The sequence below is a fragment of the Triplophysa dalaica genome, chromosome 1, assembly GCF_015846415.1.
Source record: "Triplophysa dalaica isolate WHDGS20190420 chromosome 1, ASM1584641v1, whole genome shotgun sequence".
In the NCBI taxonomy this organism is placed as follows: Eukaryota; Metazoa; Chordata; class Actinopteri; order Cypriniformes; family Nemacheilidae; genus Triplophysa; species Triplophysa dalaica.
Window position 1 is genome coordinate 24,605,374 of NC_079542.1, and position 19,946 is coordinate 24,625,319.

General features: G+C 37.9%; 1 protein-coding gene across 7 annotated transcripts in view; it reads left to right on the forward strand.

Annotated features, from left to right (window-relative positions):
* si:ch211-200p22.4 (phosphatidylinositol-binding clathrin assembly protein) overlaps window positions 1-16,701 on the forward strand; it is a 55,163-nt gene extending 38,462 nt beyond the window's left edge. For 3 of the 7 annotated variants that reach the window (XM_056748401.1, XM_056748394.1, XM_056748443.1), the window contains 12 exons: window positions 2,329-2,459; window positions 2,889-2,986; window positions 4,361-4,471; window positions 5,556-5,687; window positions 5,962-5,992; window positions 6,092-6,242; window positions 7,166-7,189; window positions 7,320-7,343; window positions 8,582-8,647; window positions 9,183-9,239; window positions 9,328-9,444; window positions 13,772-16,701. In XM_056748401.1, the coding sequence (XP_056604379.1) occupies window positions 2,329-2,459; window positions 2,889-2,986; window positions 4,361-4,471; window positions 5,556-5,687; window positions 5,962-5,992; window positions 6,092-6,242; window positions 7,166-7,189; window positions 7,320-7,343; window positions 8,582-8,647; window positions 9,183-9,239; window positions 9,328-9,444; window positions 13,772-13,786 (957 nt within the window). In that variant the 3' untranslated portion in view covers window positions 13,787-16,701. The remainder of the gene's footprint in view (window positions 1-2,328; window positions 2,460-2,888; window positions 2,987-4,360; window positions 4,472-5,555; window positions 5,688-5,961; window positions 5,993-6,091; window positions 6,243-7,165; window positions 7,190-7,319; window positions 7,344-8,581; window positions 8,648-9,182; window positions 9,240-9,327; window positions 9,445-13,771) is intronic. The other 4 variants (XM_056748428.1, XM_056748419.1, XM_056748409.1 and 1 more) reach the window with 4 other exon arrangements.
* Window positions 16,702-19,946: the final 3,245 nt, after the last annotated feature.

The window sequence follows — 19,946 nt, forward strand, 5'->3', positions numbered from 1 at the left end:
CATTTAAAAAAAAAACGGTTCCCCGCCAAAGACAAGTTATTACGGCAATCCCTTTTTGCACTGTTTTACAGCAGGTGGCGCTGTTTCACACCTTTGGGAAAAAGTACAGAACCTAGAACGTATATGTTTTATCGGTTTTTAATGATTGTTCTGAGTGTAATCTGGGCGGAATCTTTGTCAAAAAAACGTTAAGTATCTCAGCTGTTTAATCAAAGTGATGCATTTTTGAAGAAACCTACCCACATATATGGAGGGATAAAAACAAACAAAGGAATATAGAAGAATACGGTTTCTTTTGTTTAAAACCTGAGACTCTCACTTTCATTTGACATATTGTTTATCCATATATTCTTGACAGAAAATTTACTGTGAGCCATTAAAGTTTGGTGAAAATGTTAAAATACGCTGGGGAAGGCTGGAAACTTTTTTTAAAAAGGCTGGCGGGGAAAGAGTTAAGACCAACCTGATGTTGCTGATTTAGCTTGACAGAAGAGTGTAGACCAAAGATGCCATTTACTTTTAGTAATTTAGGACACGTTAAGTGTCCCCCAATAAGAATATTAACAACAGATTTGCTTGTGAAGCATGTTTGTCAGATTTGGAACTACTGTTCTGGGAACACTGTGTCCTACACACAGAAGTGTTTACTTTATACGCCCTTGTGTTTTAATGATTAGCCTCCAGCAGAAAGTGGTCAACAAGGTTAATCAAACTCCTTTGTCCCCCTCGTGGTGCTGTCATACCTTGTGGGACATGCGCACACAACACACACACACACACACAAAAGACTAAATGACAGGAAAGTCAGTGGTCTGGAATTTATCCCCTGGTGCACTGGGGCTCCATATCGTTTAAACATTCTGAGCAATTTCAAAGTCCAACATTAAAGTATTTACACAGTGCTTGTTGAGATTAGTTTGCGTGAAATTGAACTGGTGTTTCTTTGTGGGTTATTGTGATATCAGCAGTCCTGAAGGGACTGTTGTGGCGAGATACTTCAAATTCTTTCTTCTACGGGTTTACTTTCTACTGTTTTTACCATTCAAAGGGTGTTTTGAAACGCAAAAAACGGTATCGGCCAGACAGCCGTATCGCAACCTACTTCCTTTCTCTTTAGAAACGTATTTGCTAACACTACAATATAAAACTGGAATGTGAAGTCCGTGCACAGTGGTCTCACAAAAAAATGTGAACACGTATAAATAAGCATAATCACTCGCATGAATTCTATTAAATACTGTCATGCTTTCATACACACACACTTTTCTTGGTTGTTTAAAGCACTTCAAAATGAAATTAAATCAAAATAATGAAAATATTATTGCACAAGTAAATACTAAATAATACACAAATATCCATCACTGCAGCCCAAGATAAGCATCTGCTCATATTTGTTTTCTAAGATATCCAGTAGTTCTAAGCTGTTTTGTTTGTTGAGCTGCAAACTTGGTAAACGTAGATATAATGATATTTCGTAAAAAATAATTATCCAAGTTAGGAAAGTCACAGACAAGGTCGTAGTTTGAGACTTTTGTATACATTTTTTATTTGATTTGGAATTTGCAACTTAGTTGTGTTATTGACATAAAGATTTTTTTATTTTGCCAAAAGTGCAGCATTTGAAAAATATAAAAGGCCAGTTATTCATTTCTAATGGGTCTTAACTCATTTAGTAAAAAAAAATGTGAAAAAGCAGACCGTGAGAGTTCAGTATCGCGAATCACATGATAGCTCATCATAAGCTGAGTCAATCGTTACATCCCTAACTATATAACAATACACATGTCTTGGTTAATGTTAACTGTTTATCAAGAAAAATTATATATTTTTTTATTTTAACTAAACAGTAGAACTAACACTATACTAAACAATAAAAGTAATATTTTAACCTAAAACATTTTACTAAGACTACATAGCTGCTATGTAAATGATTATATGATGTAAAATGTTACAATGATGTTACAGTCGTGTTTTATGTTGTAACTGTAGGGCTTATCTACTGTATAATGATCTCTGTAAACTGCTTTTTGTGAATATGCATGCAGATATTGGTAAATTGAAAAAAAAAAATGGGGAAAAGGGAACGTCATCTTGAAGAAAGAAATGCTCAAACTCTCAACCGTCTCTCATACATCCACAATACGGACACACTGACATCAAGTCTGAGGCGTAGCAGACTGACATTTCTTCTTTCTGTGGGGCTGTAACCGGTCTGTTTCACAGACCTCAGCTGAAGGAAATGCTCTGCGCTATCCTTCTCTACAGCCTGATGAATTCTTGTTTATAAATTCTCTGAAAACTCTTCTCCTCTGTTATGTCTTGGTATAGGACCAGCGTCTGAAGGAGATGGGCATTCAGACCCCCTCTGCCTCCCCCAGCACACAGTCTATGGGCAGTACCAACAACCACACCACAGGCATGGATCTATTTTCCAACACCACAAGCCCACCCTCTAACAGGTTATTATCATGCATTGTACAAATGAATGTATCGCGGATGGTACTGACCAGTGTTTTTACACTCTAGGTAGCTGAAAGCTTTTAATGTTCTTTTAGAGGCGTCTGTGCTCTGTGTTTCTGTATTCCGAGCTTGTAGGGACCTTTTCAGCTCAGTGGTATAACTCAAATGTGCCATTTGCTGGTGAGAATAAAAAAGCCTTGTATCTTAAAGAACTGGGACAACTACAGAAGAATGTATTTATATCTTTTTAGGCATGCTAATATCTTTTTAGTGCAATCCGTAAATTCAAAGCTTCATTGTGCCATTTGTGCATATGGAAGTTTTGCTATTGATGAACGTGAAATCTAACTGATCTAACACTATTGTAGTGTCTAAAATTGATAGGTCACAGGCCTACCTGTCCTGAACTCTTTATTTCTCTTGTACAGCATGCCAAACCTCACCAGTGACCTGTTTGACCTCCAGCCTGCCTTCATCCCTGCTGTGCAGAGCACACCTATCACCACCAATAGCAGTGCCTGGGGAGGTGCGGCCCATTCCATCCACACACACACCAGCGTTTTCTATGAAACATGACCACTTTAGATCACTGATCTTTAATTTAGCCTCACAAAAATCATTAAAACGGATAAATTCATAGTTAACTTGCTGTGAATGCTCATTCAATTATTTGTCTGTTCATTTGCTGGTTTATTTCTACATGCATGTGTTACGATTCCTAGTGTACCAAATGCTGTTCTCATCAAATCTACACTTTGTTTGAAATAGGGGGATAGTCTATTTGGCATATTGAGAGTTCATCGAAAGGGTAATTTCGTACACTTGACTGTCTTGGGGGTCTCATGAAACAGCAGCATTTGGGACAACTTTAGGCTCATAAATGCTGTCCCTGTAGGGAACTAATAATTTTAAAATCAACAAATGTTTGTGTTCTGTTTACCCATACATCCAGTTCTGTAGATTTAAAGCAGTCTTTTCTATTTAAGCAAAGCTTGTGCCGGTCCACAGAGGGATCATCACTGTGGCTGTAAGCATTGTTGAGTATCAACGGTTCACATTCAGAAGTGCAGCACATCTGATGGGGTAGTGTGAATTGAGAACACAAGGTGCAGAGTGTAAACACACTGCCAGACTCTTTACAATGCCAGAATTTGTAGGTCACAGTGTGCACTCAGAGCGGCCGCTTCACAGCTGTTGGGCAGGTGGGCTGAGGGCACTGTCTTCAGCTGACTAGTCTCACAGTGAGACTTGAATCTGCAGGGACCCACATATAATACTAACACCATAAAGTCACAATAATGCAGACAGACAAACGAATAGATGAGAAAAAGACTGCTGAGCAAAGAGCCACAGGCACAAAATTAAACTGATTGTTATTTACATTGGGAGCCGTACAGTGGGGGTGCTATGAATTTACAGATGCTGAAATATGTAAAGTTATTTTTCGCCCGAACAACAAAAAGACTACCACAGGATGTTTTTTTTTTTCGATTATTTGCCGAAAGAGATAAAGCGCTCTGTAACGCAGTTTGTCCGTTACGGGCTACTGTAGAAACGGTAGAAAAAACGAAATGCTTCATTATGTAAGGTCTTTATACACCTCCGAAGACATAGTTATGTATTTTATATTGCATTTCTGTCAATCCTTAAACAAAATAAACAATGGACCCTTAAAATGGTCCAGTTTTAATAATATATTGGATTGAGTGTAAATGGCAGCTGATGGGATGATAGAATATGCTGGACAAGAGTCCTCATTTGTTTCAGTATTCATGAGTTTACTAAAGGGAGCATTACATCACATTTTGATTATTAGTGCTGCAGCATTTCTCAGACCATCCTGTGTGTCCATATGTGTGTGACATCTCTTGTCTTTGCGTGTTGTGTGTGTTACTCTCAGGTCTAGAAAGCAGCTCTCTTCACCCCATGGCTTCCATGTCCACCATGAATGTAGATTTTGATGCTGTATTTGGGACTAAAGCTTCTGATAGTGACGTGAAGCCTTCTGCTGGTAAAACACTTTCACCGGTGTGATTTATCAATAACCGCGCTTATTAATCTTTTGAGGTTTTGCTGCTGCGCTTAAAACCTTAGTAACCTTCACTGAAAAATAACTCTTCTGCTGGTATTGCTGGGTAGTGAGTTTGCAGAGCTTTAACGGCTAGAATGCTGGTACAAACTACAGCTGGCTACACCTGCCTGCTTGATTCGGTTCTGGAGAATTGGAAAGGTTCTTTAGGGAATTGCTCACGCTTTTCAAGATTTCTTTTCACTCACTCCACTGGTCCGTGGCTGTGTACGGTCTGTTATCATCCCTTTTGCCGTCCTCTCTCTGTGTGTGTGTGTGTGTGTGTTACTGGCGGCTGGGTGCTGACTTGCATTTTCTCCATTTGTTAAACGCCTGTCATTACACCTTATCTGAACTCAGAACAGACGCACACACGCTTCTACTCACAAATACTCTCTCTGCCTTCTTTTCCTTCCTCCTTTTCTTACCTTACCACTACCATCATTCTGATCTTTTTCATTTACATTACATTTGCTCTTTTCTCTGGATTGTAATGGCTGACATGATCTGATGTGGTGAGTGTGCTCTTTTTTATCTTGGCCCTTCTTTGTTCCTGTTGGCAAACCAGGAAGTGGATATAAGGCATGTGTCAGCAGACTTCCTTGGGCTCTCTTGCTTTGTTCGCCTGCTGTCCAATTAACCAAACCTCTGTTTTCAGTTCACGTTGACTTTAATGCCCGACGAAAGACAAAAACAAGGCAGTTAACATAGATCTCCAGTTTCTTTAAGGACCCCCTTTGGTAGTATTTTCTCTTAGATCTCAGAGTGGTTGCTCCCATCCTGACCTCATGTTCTGCTGTGGATCTCTTTGGGTATTTGTCATGCCGTGAGCGGCCTCACAAAGGCTCATCCCTGCTGCTCACATCATTATAAACATCAGCAGGACCGCGGCACGCTATCTCTTTCCTGCTCGTCTGGCTCATTTCTCTACGCTTCCTCTCTCTAGCTGTGATTTGTCACTCAAAGTAGTTCTTTACTGTGGTGTTTCATCAATCGTGATTGAAGTTTTTCTGTCTTTTTCTCTCAGGTTATGATGCATTAGGAGACTTGTTGAAGCCCACAGTGACGGTTCACAGTCACGCTCCTGTAATGCCCCCTCATACTGGCGGTAAACTGCTGGCTAGTGATCTGGACTCCTCCTTGGCCAGCCTCGTAGGCAGTGAGTCTTTCTCTAAATCTCTCGGCATTATTGCTCTATTTGTGTGGCTTTCTTTATTTACTTGATCGTAAGTCCCTGGCCTTTAAATTGCATTTGTGCTACCCTACTGAACTGAGAGTCCGCAGCCATATGGTGCTTGATGTGCGACTGGACGGATGAATTAAACCCAGCTTAAGAGAGATGAATTGGTCTCTGATGCCTCCAGTGCTGTGTCTTCCAGTATTACTCAGATGTGATGCTGTGTTAAAGCAGTCTCTTTCTCGCTCTCTTTCAGACCTGCAGTTTGGGGGAACACCTGGCAGAAAGTGAGGATTCAGATGAATCTAAATAAACTCTGGTCATAAACTTTATATCGTAGAGGTGTGTAACTTCCACTATCTCCGTCTGTGATTGTTCGCATGCAGATCTGATATGCATTGGACTCAGCCCGGAGAGAGGAAGTTGACCGGAGGCACTAATTGGCAGTCGAAGACGATGAGCAACACCACTGCCTGGAGCCCTGCCCCCCTGCCACCTGCTGCCATGCCACCAGCCGCCATGCCCGTGCCACACATGGTGAGTGCACACACGAACGCACATGCAGAGTGCATTCATATGGTATATTTTTTCACTTCCACACACACAATAACGTGTGTCAAAATTCTTGCATGCACACACTAATGCATTACGCAGCTCTCTGGAAGATTTGATTGTTCTTGGTTAATCGTAGCGTTCTCTGGTCAATTATTTATGTTTTATGACTGCATGACTGTGTGCTAGCTTAATCTCTCTTCTATGACTCTCTGTGGTCTCTTCCTTCTCACAAATTATAATTTGATCTTGAATCGATATTTAATATTGCTTTATGTGTTTGGCTAGTCGTAGTGTGTAAGTTAATGTACAGTCAGCAGATCATAATCTCAATATTAAACCATTCATGTTGAACTCCCTCAGTTTTATTTTGTGCTTATATTATACAATTTTATTCTTCATTTTATTCTTGTACATGTAAACAGACACTGCTACACGTTGAGTCACATGCAGATATGGTATCTTCACGTGTTGTAAAGTACTAGTCACGCCAGATATCCTCATTTCATACACAAGTATTGATAATTTTACTAAGAGTCGATATGAACACACAGTTTAAGAAGTCTTCGGGAAATGCGAGCGTAAGTGTGTTTACTTCCTGTTCCTGCGTCGTTGTATTGACCCGGCCAATAAGCTGTGAGTGTTTTCTGAACTGATTTTTTACTGTTTGCATGTTTTTGTAGACTCTCCTCTCTCACTCAGGCTGTATTGACTTCTGAGCTACATGAGCTGAGAGGGCAGATGACCTTGAATGAGTGAATGACTAACCCTAAGTGTATTTCTCTGTCTCTCTCCACCTCTTCTGTGGTCTCCAACCTCCTGCCCTGTTCATTCTCATGTCCCGTGTCTTCTCGCTGTCTATTTCTGTCTCACTGTTTCTGTCTTTTTTCTTGTGCTTAACCCAGCAGACTGGAATGTTCTATACTGGTTATGTAAGTACCTCCAATGACTGTCAGTTACCTATTAAAGTCCTGCAGTTTCGGTTGACAGAGATTGATTCAGCTTTCTCTCTTTTTACACTTTCCTGTTCTTCCAAACCTTAATTCGAAATTTCTGTCTCAGCCTTTTTGGTCCAGTGAGTTCTTGGTATGTTTAAGAATGAATCGCAGATAAGTATCCCCATTTCTTTTTCAATGATTTTTCTAACATGCACCTTAAAAAAAACAAAGGTCTCTTAAACAAAGGTAAACAATTCATTGCAGTTTAACTGCAGTACAGGATAGGAATGGACAGTACATCTGCAAAGCTCTAAAATGCCTTTAAATTGATATTATCTACTGGTTATGTTTGAAGGCACAGAACTTTGAAAGAATGCGGCTGACAGATACATTGCACACATTATGTCCTCGCCATCTGAACCATTTTGAAATATGTTGGAAAGTTTGAGGTGATTTTGTAAAATGTGTCCCATACTAGTGGATACAGCTTTGCTCTAGTATGTCTCTTCACATTTTAAAGTGGGGAGACCTACCACACTGCTTTAAGAGATTTCAAAGTCTTGTCAACTCCAAAAGCAGTTAAAATTGAAGCTGCAAGCAAACATTGATCATAAATCTTGTTGCACGTTAGGGATGCTGGTGTGCTTTTAAGAATTCTCTACCCTCATGGAGAAAAATGTAAAGAATGCAAGTTCCTATTGGTTGTAGGTGGCGCTGTGATTATAACTGAACATCAGCATGTACTGTAAATATCTTAAGGCCTGTGGATCTTCTCAAACTTGTGAGGTTAAACGTAGGTTGTCCGATTTCTCATAGCCATTGTTGATGTTCAAATCACCTAAACAAACATATCCTAACCCTAATCTCCTTCCTGTTCACTGTGCACATTACTGCTGATTGGCTACAAGGTTGTTTTGGTTCTCGGCCCGACTCAGTTGTCTAAAACGTTGTTCGGATATCGGTTTCCCTGCCTTTAAGGACATAGGGCAGTTTAACATAAAAACAATATTAAGATTGAGTAAAAATACCCCCAAATCCACCTTAATGGACGAACTGAACATTAGCATACATCCTTTTTTTTATCTTGTGTAGTTGTGTAAATAAGCCATTAGATTGACTTCTATCATCTTCTTTATCCACACAGACATTATTTTAGTTAAAAATGCAGAAAATGTCATGTGTTGATATTCATGTGACATATGGATGTTTGTTCAGTCTCATGTGCCCTTTCTATAGCATTTGGTTTATTAATTCTTTGGAAATTTGACTTGCAAACCATGCAAATGTGTGTGTTTGGGGCAAAAGTTTACCCTACATGGATATGATGCAAGACTAATAATGCACGCTAAATACCACATGGTTCAAATCAATGCTTGTTTTCTTCAGAATCAGCTACGAAATATAGAAGGGATTGACAGCTATTCAGATCATTTGATGATTTCTTACTTATCGGTATGTTACCTATACATACTGTATACAGTATACTTATCTATATTTTTCTTTGATTATATCCAGCAGTGTAGTCTTTCCATACAGTAAATACATCGGTGTAGAAATGTGTGCAGTAGTGTTTAAGTAATCCTGTTCTGGGTACAGTTTTGATTTATGCTTTTATTTTTAGCTTTTTTGTTTTTATGTTAATTTTACTTAAAGTTTTAGCAATTTTTGTTTATGATTTTGTCATTGTATAATTTATTGTTTTATGTGGCTATATAAGATACATTTTATTTATTTTATAATTTTAGTGCTTTAAACTTATTTCAGTTTATTTTTGAGGCAACATTTAAATTGTTCCTTGAAGTTTTTCCAATAATTTTTAGGTCAGTATTTATTTGATTTCAAGGAACAGAAACGTTTTCAAAGTTTTAGTTTTAGTAAACTAAATTAATCACACTTAAAGAGGTGTGTAATTAAACTAGATCTATAATTAGAACAGACATGATAATAGAACACAAAAGTGTTTAAGCTGAGTTGTCCTCTTTTGCAGGCTCCTGCAACCATGGCATTTCCCATGACAACACCTCAAGTGCCTGTGTTTGGAATGGTACGTATGACAACAAAGTCTGAAAAAGTGTGTAGTACTTAGAAGTGTGCATAGAGACATTCAGAGTTGTATGTTTGTCTGGTTTTAGGTCCCTACTCAGCTTGGACATATGGGAGGGGTTCCAATGATGACCCAGCAGCCCATGCTATACAACCAGCCAGTTCTAAGACCCAATAACCCTTTCACCACTATTCCCGGAGCCCAGGTACACACACATGTCAATTAATCCAGTTAGCACGTAATTCATACCATACATACAGAAAGCATGTTAAAATGCCTATAAAGTCATCATTGCACCTAGTCGCTTTGAACATGAGTATCTTCAAAATTGGTTCGTGTGATGTAAATCAATGCTTTAATCTAACAAACACAGGACCACCTGTGTTTATGTAGGTGTGCTGTTTTTAAAAACAGTAACATTAAAACTTGCTGCACAGCTTGTAGCATGAAATGAATTTGCACACATAAATACACACACACACAGCTCTCCGCATGTGGCAAGTACACTGATGCAATGGTTTTATTGAGGTCTTGACACACCATTGCATTTGCAATACTTCAATACATCCTGTACCTTTAAAGTACTTTGACACAAAGTCGCCATGTCTGCGTACAAAGAAATAATGGTCATTTACTACGGGAGTTAACATTTAGCTGTTCTTTTAATGTTTGGGAATGTTGGGGATGATGCAAAATTATTTGCTTTGGTGATGTGCAAATAAAATCTGTTAGGAAAATTGTGCATGGAGCTGTCACAATTATTAAATAATAATATAATTGCAAATAATTAAGAGATAACAGCTATTTTTGCACATCTTTAAAAGACACATAGATTTTTAGTAGTATCTGGAGCACCTCTACATCCATCATCTTTGCACCAACTGCTGCAGTTTGATGGCATTCAAAAATGCGACAATTTCGCTTTAGCATTTATTTTCTTAATTCAGTTAATATTTAAACATGTCAAGTGTATTATTCTTATTCGGCAAATGACAATTTACAAGGAATTAAATGAAATGATCAAAAAATGTAAGACGCCTATATGTCTTAATGGTTAATTAATGGTTGTCAAAACCGTAAATAATCACCTTGGAATAAACAATGTTCTATCTGTATTCTAAACAGTTGAGCTTAAAAGTTTTTTTAAAAAAACTTGCTTTCTTACAGAGTCCCATAATGTACACAACATAAAGAAAAAACGTCAATGTAAATAAGTTATCACAGAATAGGAAAATGTGAATCTCAATTTTGACAAATATCAGCTATATCCTTATATTTCCAAGGCGAATAATTGTCAGTTAATCAAGTAAATGTGACGGGAATAATGGTGCATTTTGGAAAATCTTTAGCAAGTTTTAATATTTGCGGATAGTTGTCATACTTTATTAAATATATCCCATCAATATTTTTATGTTATACAGTATCTCACAGAAGTGAGTACACCCCTCACATTTCTGTCAATATTTTATTACATCTTTTCATGCGACAACACTGAAGAAATAAAGACTTTGCTACAATGTAAAGTAGTGAGTGTACAGCTTGTATAACAGTGTCAATTTGCTATTTCTTCAAAATATCTCAACTGGAATATAATATGGTCACTGGAAGCTCAACATGGCACCTCATGGCAAATAACTCTGAGGATCTGAAAAAAAGATTTGTTGCTCTACATAAAGATGACCTAGACTATAAGAAGATTGCCAAGACCCTGAAGCTGAGCTGCAGCACAGTGGCCAAGACCATACAGCCGTTTAACAGGACAGGTTCCACTCAGTGACCAAATAAGTTGAGTGCACGTGCTCAGCCTCATATCCAGTTGTTGTCTTTGGGAAGTAGACGTACGAATGCTGCCAGCGTTGCTGGAGAGGTCGAACGGGTGGGGTGTCAGCCTTTCAGTGCTCACACTAGGGCTGCAACAACTAATTGTCAACGAATTTCATTATCGATTCGTTGGTCTGTGACGTCACTTGTGAGCTGCACAGTTATACATCAGAGCGTCTTCTTCTCTTTTAAAATGACCGTTTTCGATGTGTCTCTCCGTGCAGCATGAGCTGCACAGTTTTAAAGTCAGACACGTCTCTCTGTGCAGCGCGAGGTGCGCAGTTTTAAATTCACGTGTAAGTACACTTTTTGATGATTTGTATTTAAATATTACTTTTTCTGTTTACTTTTTACTGTACTTCACTATGTTTGAATGACAAAAATCTCACTTTTCATGGCACAAAAAAATGATTTCCTTGGCCGACCCTCCTCTCACTCCCACGTTTGGGAGAGACTATTGTCAGTTCCTTCTAATATGACACACCTGAATCAACTCTAGGTGTGTTAATTATGGAGACATTCACAACTTTTTGGGAGAAGGCTAATGAGTTCAGTTGTGTATACTTTTCCCATATCTGATTTACTTATTATAAGCAAAAGATGTTATTAAATTTTTATCCGATTAATCGGAAAAATAATCATCCGACTAATCGATTATCAAAATAACCGTAAGTTGCAGCCCAAGCTCAGACCACACTGCATCAAATTGGTCTGCATGGCTATCGTCCCAGAAGGAAGCCTCTTCTAAAGATGATGCACAAGAAAGCCCGCAAGCAGTTTGCTGAAGACAAGCAGACTAAGGACATGGATTACTGGAACCATGTCCTGTGGTCTGATGAGACAAAGATAAACTTATTTGGTTCAGATGGGGTGAAGCATGTGTGGCGGCAGTCAGGTGAGGAGAACAAAGACAAGTGTGTCTTGTCTACAGTCAAACACGGTAGTGGGAGTGTCATGGTCTGGGGCTGCATGAGTGATGCCGGAACTGGGGAGCCACAGTTCATTGAGGGAACCATGAATGCCATGTTTTCGGCGGACTGTTTTAATTTTAGTTTTAGTCTAGTCTGTGTGTCAAGCAGTCATTTTAGTTTTATTAGTTTTAGTCATGTTAATACTCTTCTTAGTCTACTTAAGTTTCAGTTGAATAAATGTCTGAGCGTTTTAGTCTTATTTTAGTCTGAATGATCCATGAGTATTTTCGTCTAGTTTTAGTCGACGAAACTGATGACATTTTCTCTAGTTTTATTCAATGAAAAATGTTATTTAGTCTCTTTTTTGTAATGCAATTCTATTTATCCCAGTCAATGTAGTATAAGTACCTAGTAGTATAGACAACCAAAATGTTCTTGTAGTCAAACAAGGTTCGCTTATTATATAATTGTTTCCCTATAGACTCCAGAATACATCCATTCTAGACACGGAAGTCGCTCTGAATTATTTTATGGCCATCGGTAGGGGTTCGGATCTCTAGGCACGATGCGATTCGATTATGATTCAGACGGCTGCGAATTTTATTTTTCTTGCTGTGTGACTATTAAAATGAAAGTATTTGTAATTACCCAGACCGACTTTACTTGACAGCATTGCAAAGAACCAACAGGAAAAGGGTGACTGCCCTCAGTGCCCTGTGGTAGCATACAGAATGCAGTAAATGAATGCAGACTTTTCTTGCACATGGCACTGGAGCTAGAGAGGTTTAAAATTTTATAGTGCAGGCCAAACAGTAGGAGAACAAGTATATATTTTTGGTTGTCTTCATTAAAAACAATTATGCTAGTGCAGTTCATCATGAAAAGGCGGGTAACAGGAACGGATCTAGGGTTAAAGTATCGGACGAAATAACGTTATAACGTTTTATTTCGTCTCGTCTTGTTTTGGTCAACGAAAACGAAGAGACATTTTAGCATAATCAACAATATTGCATAATACATTGCGTCTTATTTTCGTCATGTGATAAAGGTTCTTTGACGATGATATTTAGTCATCATTTTTGTTGACGAAAGCAACACAACATGATAACTACCCCAAAAGAAGCTGAGGTTAAAGGTGATGGACTGGCCAAGCATGACTCCAGACCAAAACCCTATTGAGCATCTGTGGGGCATCCTCAAACGGAAGGTGGAGGAGCACAAGGTCTCTAACATCCACCATCTCCTTAATGTCTTCATGTAGGAGTGGAAGAGGACTCCATTGGCAACATGTGAAGCTCTGGTAAACTCCATGCCCGAGAGGGTTAAGGCAGTGCTCGAAAATAATGGTGCCTACACAAAATATTGATACTTTGGGCCCAATTTGGACTTTTTCCACTTACTTCAATTACTCACTTTTGTTGGCAGCTGTTAAGACATTTATCGCTGTGTGTTGAGTTTTTTTGTACTGTTATACAAGCTTTACACTCACGACTTTACATCGTAGCAAAGTGTCATTTCTTCAGTGTTGTCACATGAAAAGATATAATAAAATATTTTCAAAAATGTGAGGGTTTTACTCACTTGAACACAACATGATCACATGGTAAAACATGAACACATTTTACATATTTCATAACATCTTACATTAATCACATATTGTAGTGTTGTATTTTTGCTTTTACAATACCACAAATAACTTTGCTTTCCATTCAGTGTGTATTTGTTTTGCCCATAGCTTGTGTAGAAAGTGCCTTTGCTGTGAGATTTGATGCTGATTTATTTACTTGTGTGTCTGTACAGATGCAGTTCATGTAGTAGTACTTCAGCAAATGGCTGAAGAACATCAAGCAAGTGAGAAGAGGATCCAACTACCACCAAATAAAAGGAGGGAGAGACAGACAAAAAGAAAGAGAGAGCAAATGGAGAGGAATGTGTGTGTCAACAGTGCTTTACCTCAATGTCTGAAATGGCTCACCCAACACACACACACACACACAGTTTTCACTATATTAGTGAGGACATCTCATAGATTTCCTTTACTTTCATTGCAAGCTTTGGATATTTTTTTTAACCCCACCTATACAACTAAACCTCACACAAACCTATTGACAAGAAAATATGATTTGGCTGAGTTATGAGCATTTTTTTCCCACTTTAGTTAATTTCTTTCCCGAGCACTGTGTTCACTGACAAGTGTGATACATTGAGAAAATCATGGATTTTATTGCTGGTATTAAATAACCATGCACAGCAAACCCTCTTTAGCTTAACAATTAGTATGAATTGGATCTGAATCCCAGCACAGGAGTCATCTTGCTACTGTCATTGCTTTGCTGTCTGTTGCTTAGATTTCTGCATATCCTGTCCTGGTATGATGAAAAATGACTTGCCACAGCAGTGGAAGTTTCTAGATCACAGATGTCACATGTGTTTAAATGCCTCATTATCGCAATCCCCTAGCTTCTCATTTCAGAACAATGAAAGAATTTGACCCCATATATAAGGTGCTTTGCCACCCCCAAGCACTTTACCCACAATTACAACACGGAGCTGGTCTCATGTAGCCATCAACAATTAACCTCTCCTGCTATTACTGATGTGCAAAATGGTCCTTCAACTAGGGGTTGCCATTTCAGACATATGGTGGTATTGCGCAAAAACACGTACACACACTTTTGGATGCGTTACATGAGACACATGAAGAGCCCCTCACCTCCCAGCTTGTTGTGTCATTTACAGGACACTGACAAACATGTTCCTGCTCAGCTGTGTGTTAACAAAACTTTTTGTGTATTTACAACCACGCCTCGCATTCTGAGACCCCGCCCACATCTACCACCCACCTGAAGTGAGAGAGAGAGAGTGAGAGTAAATTGATTAAAGCCTTGGAGATGTGTACAGGGCATCTGGCCCTACTGAATAAACCTATTCTGTGTCTAATTAGGGTCGCCTTGTTTTATATTCATGTTTTTAATTTTAAAGATGTTACTTTTTAATTCTGAGAATTACATTCATCACGCTCTGTTTCACATTGCCAAATTATGACATTGTTGATTTGAGAAATGCTATAAGCTACAGTTGATGGTGTTCCCATTCCCCGCATTCTGCACACATCGATGTGCAGAATGAAGTTTTATTCCCTGCAGTCATGCCCATATCAGTGTTCGCCATCATTTGAACCAAAATTCAATAGCTTAAGTCTACTTAATGTCTGGATTTTTGCAGATTCTTTGTTAACAGGGTATTAAGATGTTGTGGATAGATTCTGCTCAGCTGTGTCAACCTGATCTTTCTTCCGTACAAACAAAGCCACGTGTGTTTTGTTTGCATGCTTCTTTATTTCTTTCAAGTTCCTCTGAGGTTGAATCATTATTGTGTGACTTAACAAGCTTGTAAGTTTCTCTTTAGGCCGCCATCAGGGGTGTAAGAGATTTGAATTAAATTCGTTTTTTTTTCTAATACAGGCTCGGTGGTGATAATCTCACTGGGTTTATAAGGTAACAAGGCTCTGAGGAGAGAAGTTTAATTAGAATCTATTTTATTAACCCGTCACCAGAGGCTTTGTGTGTGTGTGTGTGTGTGTACAAGAGCTGAGAGAATGAAAGGATGTTTGTGAGATTTAGGGAGGGTGAAAGAGCTCAAGACACGGATGCTATCACGAGCCGGGGTTTCCATGGTAATCTTCAGTATCGATTTCTTGTGGTTTTAAAAATCATCTGTTTGATGAGCACAGACATTATTTAAAGCTCTTCATGGATTAGCTGCCATGCCTGTGGTGTCTCTTTAAATGCTGGGAACCACTGACAGAGGCAGTTTTTCTCGGGTAACCTATAGTCTTGTTGACTTGCATCGGGTGATAAACGTCACCTGTGACTTCTTGATTTTGACTTCACATCCTCTGCATGGACCATTGCTCTGCGTAGAGATAAAGTCCCTCTCCCTCCCCCTGGTGGTTATTGTTTGCTTAACCCACGACTTGCAGCATGCGTCATCCTTTACATAGACTGCTGCAGGGTTGGGTTTCTTTAATTGAAGTGTACCAGGCGGTTGTGTCTCAGATTCCCTTGCTCTACACAGAGTCCGTCAGACCGAAGAGCCAATTCAAATTTCTAGACTACTTGGCCTGATTTTACACAACTGGGCTGGACTCATTAGCTGTCCTACAGTGCTCAGCTCAGCAGTGGCCTCTCAGAATCCATGTGTCAGCTTGTACCGCACGTCTTGGATCTCCGGAGGGGATAGTTGGTGTAATAAGGTGGTATCCAGGGTCTCTTTCATCTTCGTGTAGTCATGGGCAGCCTGGCTTCTCTGACTTTAATAACATGCATGCTTTGTTTTTCCTTTAGGTAGGCCATTGGTCCACTGTTTTGTTTCGTGCGTGTATGTCCAAGCAAGACATTTGTTTCTTTATGTTGTTTATTTTCCTGTGACAAAGATATTTGCGTTATATTTAGATATTTGTATCCAATATGGCATTGTAATCCCTGTGTATCCACCTGGGGCTTTAACGGCTCCATTTATCATCAAATGCCAAAACGGAGAACAACACAAACCTCCATGTTTGTGCTGATTTCCCAACCGTTCATTTTTTATATTTATTTATGCAGACTATTAAGATTTTATGCTGCGTGGTAAAACAACATGCCTAAGTCATGGGATCGTTCTTCTTTTGTCTTTCATTTAATGTCTGGCTTTCATTGATATAAATAAAATCCTTTTTTCATTCTTAAGTTGTTGGTCATTTTTGTTTGTTTGTTTTTATTTGAGACATCTCATTCATTTCATCTCAGTTTCATGCCACATTAAATGACAAGCATAGTTGTTTATTTTGAATGTTTTGTATGTCCTATGTTTCTTTATACGGATCTATCTCAATTTTCTTGAAATTGCACTTCATGCCTGCCTCGCGGCCCATAATGCAGGGTTTTTTTGAATGCACGTTTTAAGTACTTGGTCAAATTTTGTGTAGTGCTTTGTTGTATTTTGAAGTCCTTCAGTGTGCGATTTCTGTTGAATCTATTGCACGGTTTCACTGCAAATGGAATCCCTCCGATTATTACGTTGTGACACTATTTGAGAATCAATCAAGCAATGTTTCATTTTTGTATCTTTTGTTCAAAGACTATGTAAAGTTGTTAACATAAAAGCAAACAGGAACTGGAGCTGATTGTAATGTATGGAAGGAGATGATGTACAAACACATTATCCACCTGACTCTTAAAAATAAAGAAGCTTAATATAAGTCTTTGTAGCGATTCCATAGAAGAATCAGTTTTGCTTCAGCAAAGAACCTTTAAAACTCACTTTTTTATGGAATCATACATCCCGACAAAGAACCCTTAAGGGATCTTTGATTTTGTTTCCCCCAACCTTGCAGTAAGTCCTAGAAGCCGAGCTTTACTTGCATGTCTGATTCATCATTCCATTCATCTGGATGACGAAATTTAGAATCTGTTTTTTTGCAATAAGGTTTTATTTGTTAACATTAGTTTCCTGCATTAACATTTACAAAAACTAATAACAAACAATCCTTCCACTGCATTAATTTATCCTGGTTCTTGTTATTTTATTCATGAGATTTAAATTTGTTAGTTTGAACATTTAAAGGGATACTCCACCAAAAATTCACTAATTTACATCAATTTTTTTGTTCTGTTGAACACAAAGATGTTTTGAAGACTATAGGAAAGCAAACCGTTCTAGGGCTTATTTGAGTAGGCCTACCGTTTGAATTTTTCTTACTGTTGTAGTTAATGATGTCCCAGAAATGTTGGTTGCTAACATTTTTCCATAAATCTTTCTGTTCAACTGAACAAATACATTTATATAGGTTTGGGAACCACTTGGGGGGAGGCTGGTAATTCATGACAGAATGCTCAATGAACTAACATTAACAATTTCTAAATATTAAGATTAATAAATGCTGTAAAAAGAAATTGTTCATTGCTAGCTAATGCATCAATGATGATAATGAATGAAACCTTATGGTATGTTATTATTTACCCCCAAACAAGTATGTTTAATAGTTTTTATTGTATAAATGCTTTTTCAAATGCTTTGCACACAGTGAAAAACTTTCTGGTTTTTCTTCAGATGCGCAAGGTGAGCAATTTTTGGGAAAAGGCTGATTGTGCTTGTACAACATCTCTGTCAAGATTGGAAAAGCGCTTGTATCTGTCAACAATGAAACTTTTATACTTTACCTGAAACAAAGCCGTCTTCATGAATTCTCTTTGCTTTTCCTGTGAGCTTCATTAAACAGCACTGGTTGAAGTTAATGATCTTATGATACCAGTCTCTCTGAACTCCTCATTTGTATGCCTGCAATGAGATGCTCGACCCAGGACCAAGAGATGTGATAGATTTAACTTGTTTCAATTTGACGGATATAATTTGTACCTGTTTTACGCATGTTTTGTATTTGTCATGCCTGGGAAAATTTCACGATTCCATGTAATGTTTGCGAAGTTATTAAATATGGTGCTGTTTTTAGTAAGCTGTTGTTGTTGTTGTGATGGGCGGGATTTGTGTATATCTGTTATTTTTCTCTTTTATCAGTGATTGTTGGTGCTGATCTGGGACGTTAATTCTTTCTTGCAATTTTGCTTAAGTCTGGCTTTTTTCGTTCTTTCTTTCCGTCTCGGTCTTTGTTATGTTGTCTGTATCTGTGAAGAAAATGTTTGTTTGCAAGCCACTAACCTGAACCATGAGTGAATGCCTTGTGAATAAATGGATTTAACGCTTGCACTCACCAGTTTCTTAATAAAGAACATTTTTAACAGATTTTCATCTTGACAGCTTATTCTGAACATCTATTCTGAACATCCACTTAGTGGAACCTTGCTTCTGACTCCATCCCTCCAGGGTTTCTCTTACGCAACTCGTTCATTAATTGTATCAAGATTCCTGACGTTTTTAGACTTGCTTCCTAGATTCTCCTAGAATTATAAGTGCAGTGGGTTTGTAGCTAAATAAGGAGTTTGAGCTTATGCTGGCTGTGGGTTTATTTTATCTTTCCTAAATCCAAGCCGTATGTCACGGAAAAAGGCAGAAAACTAGATCAGTAAAAAAAATCATTTTCTTCTAAATTTAAGACTATCTGGGAGCAGAAATACAGTATATTACATGATTGAAACTAAATGGATGAAGCTTTCCTTTATCTTTTAAAATAGATGTTTAGTAAAACAATGCAAGCATCACCGCTATTATAAATCACAATTACTTTTGAGGATTTAAAAAGATTACACATAAAGCATATAACTTAATAGCCCAAAACGTGAAAACAGGCTTAACTATTTTATCTAGAGCAGATTATTAGTATACATAAAATAAAAAAAAATCCTTAGACAAACATTTCACATAAATGGACTTCACAAAGCTAAAGCCAACAGAGTCTCAATAGGACCAAAAGAATCTTCTTAAATAGTCTACAATGTAAAACACACTGTGAATAGTGAAAGTTTAAATAATTGCCATGAAAAGACAATCACTTCAAGTTTAACCTATACACCTTAAGTCTTTACACCTGTAAAAATACCTTTAAACACTTTAATATTCTAGCAGCTTGGGTGCCAAAAAACAACATACAATTTTTTTGTTGAAGTAAAATTACGTTTTGTAAATTAGTTTTTTCCACTTTTTTCCATCTTTTGAAAAATGTGAAATGTTTGTAAAATGAAAAAATACAATACTTTGAAATAAAAAAATGTTCACTGTTATAAAGGTGCAAGAAAATGTTCAAAATCTACAAAGCAGTAAACTTTTAAAAATCCAGGGGGGAGATGGTAACATTTCGACAGCTGGGGTGCCTTGAAATATCCTAAAAGGTTTTTTTTGTAAAGTGAAATAACAAGTATTTCAAGTTTTGCAGCCTGTTTCTGAAATTTGAATTTTTTGATGATATCTGAAAAATCTGTAAAATACAGTTTTACAGTGTATTTAATTGTGCTTTTTGGGTGGAGAAGTGTACTTTTAT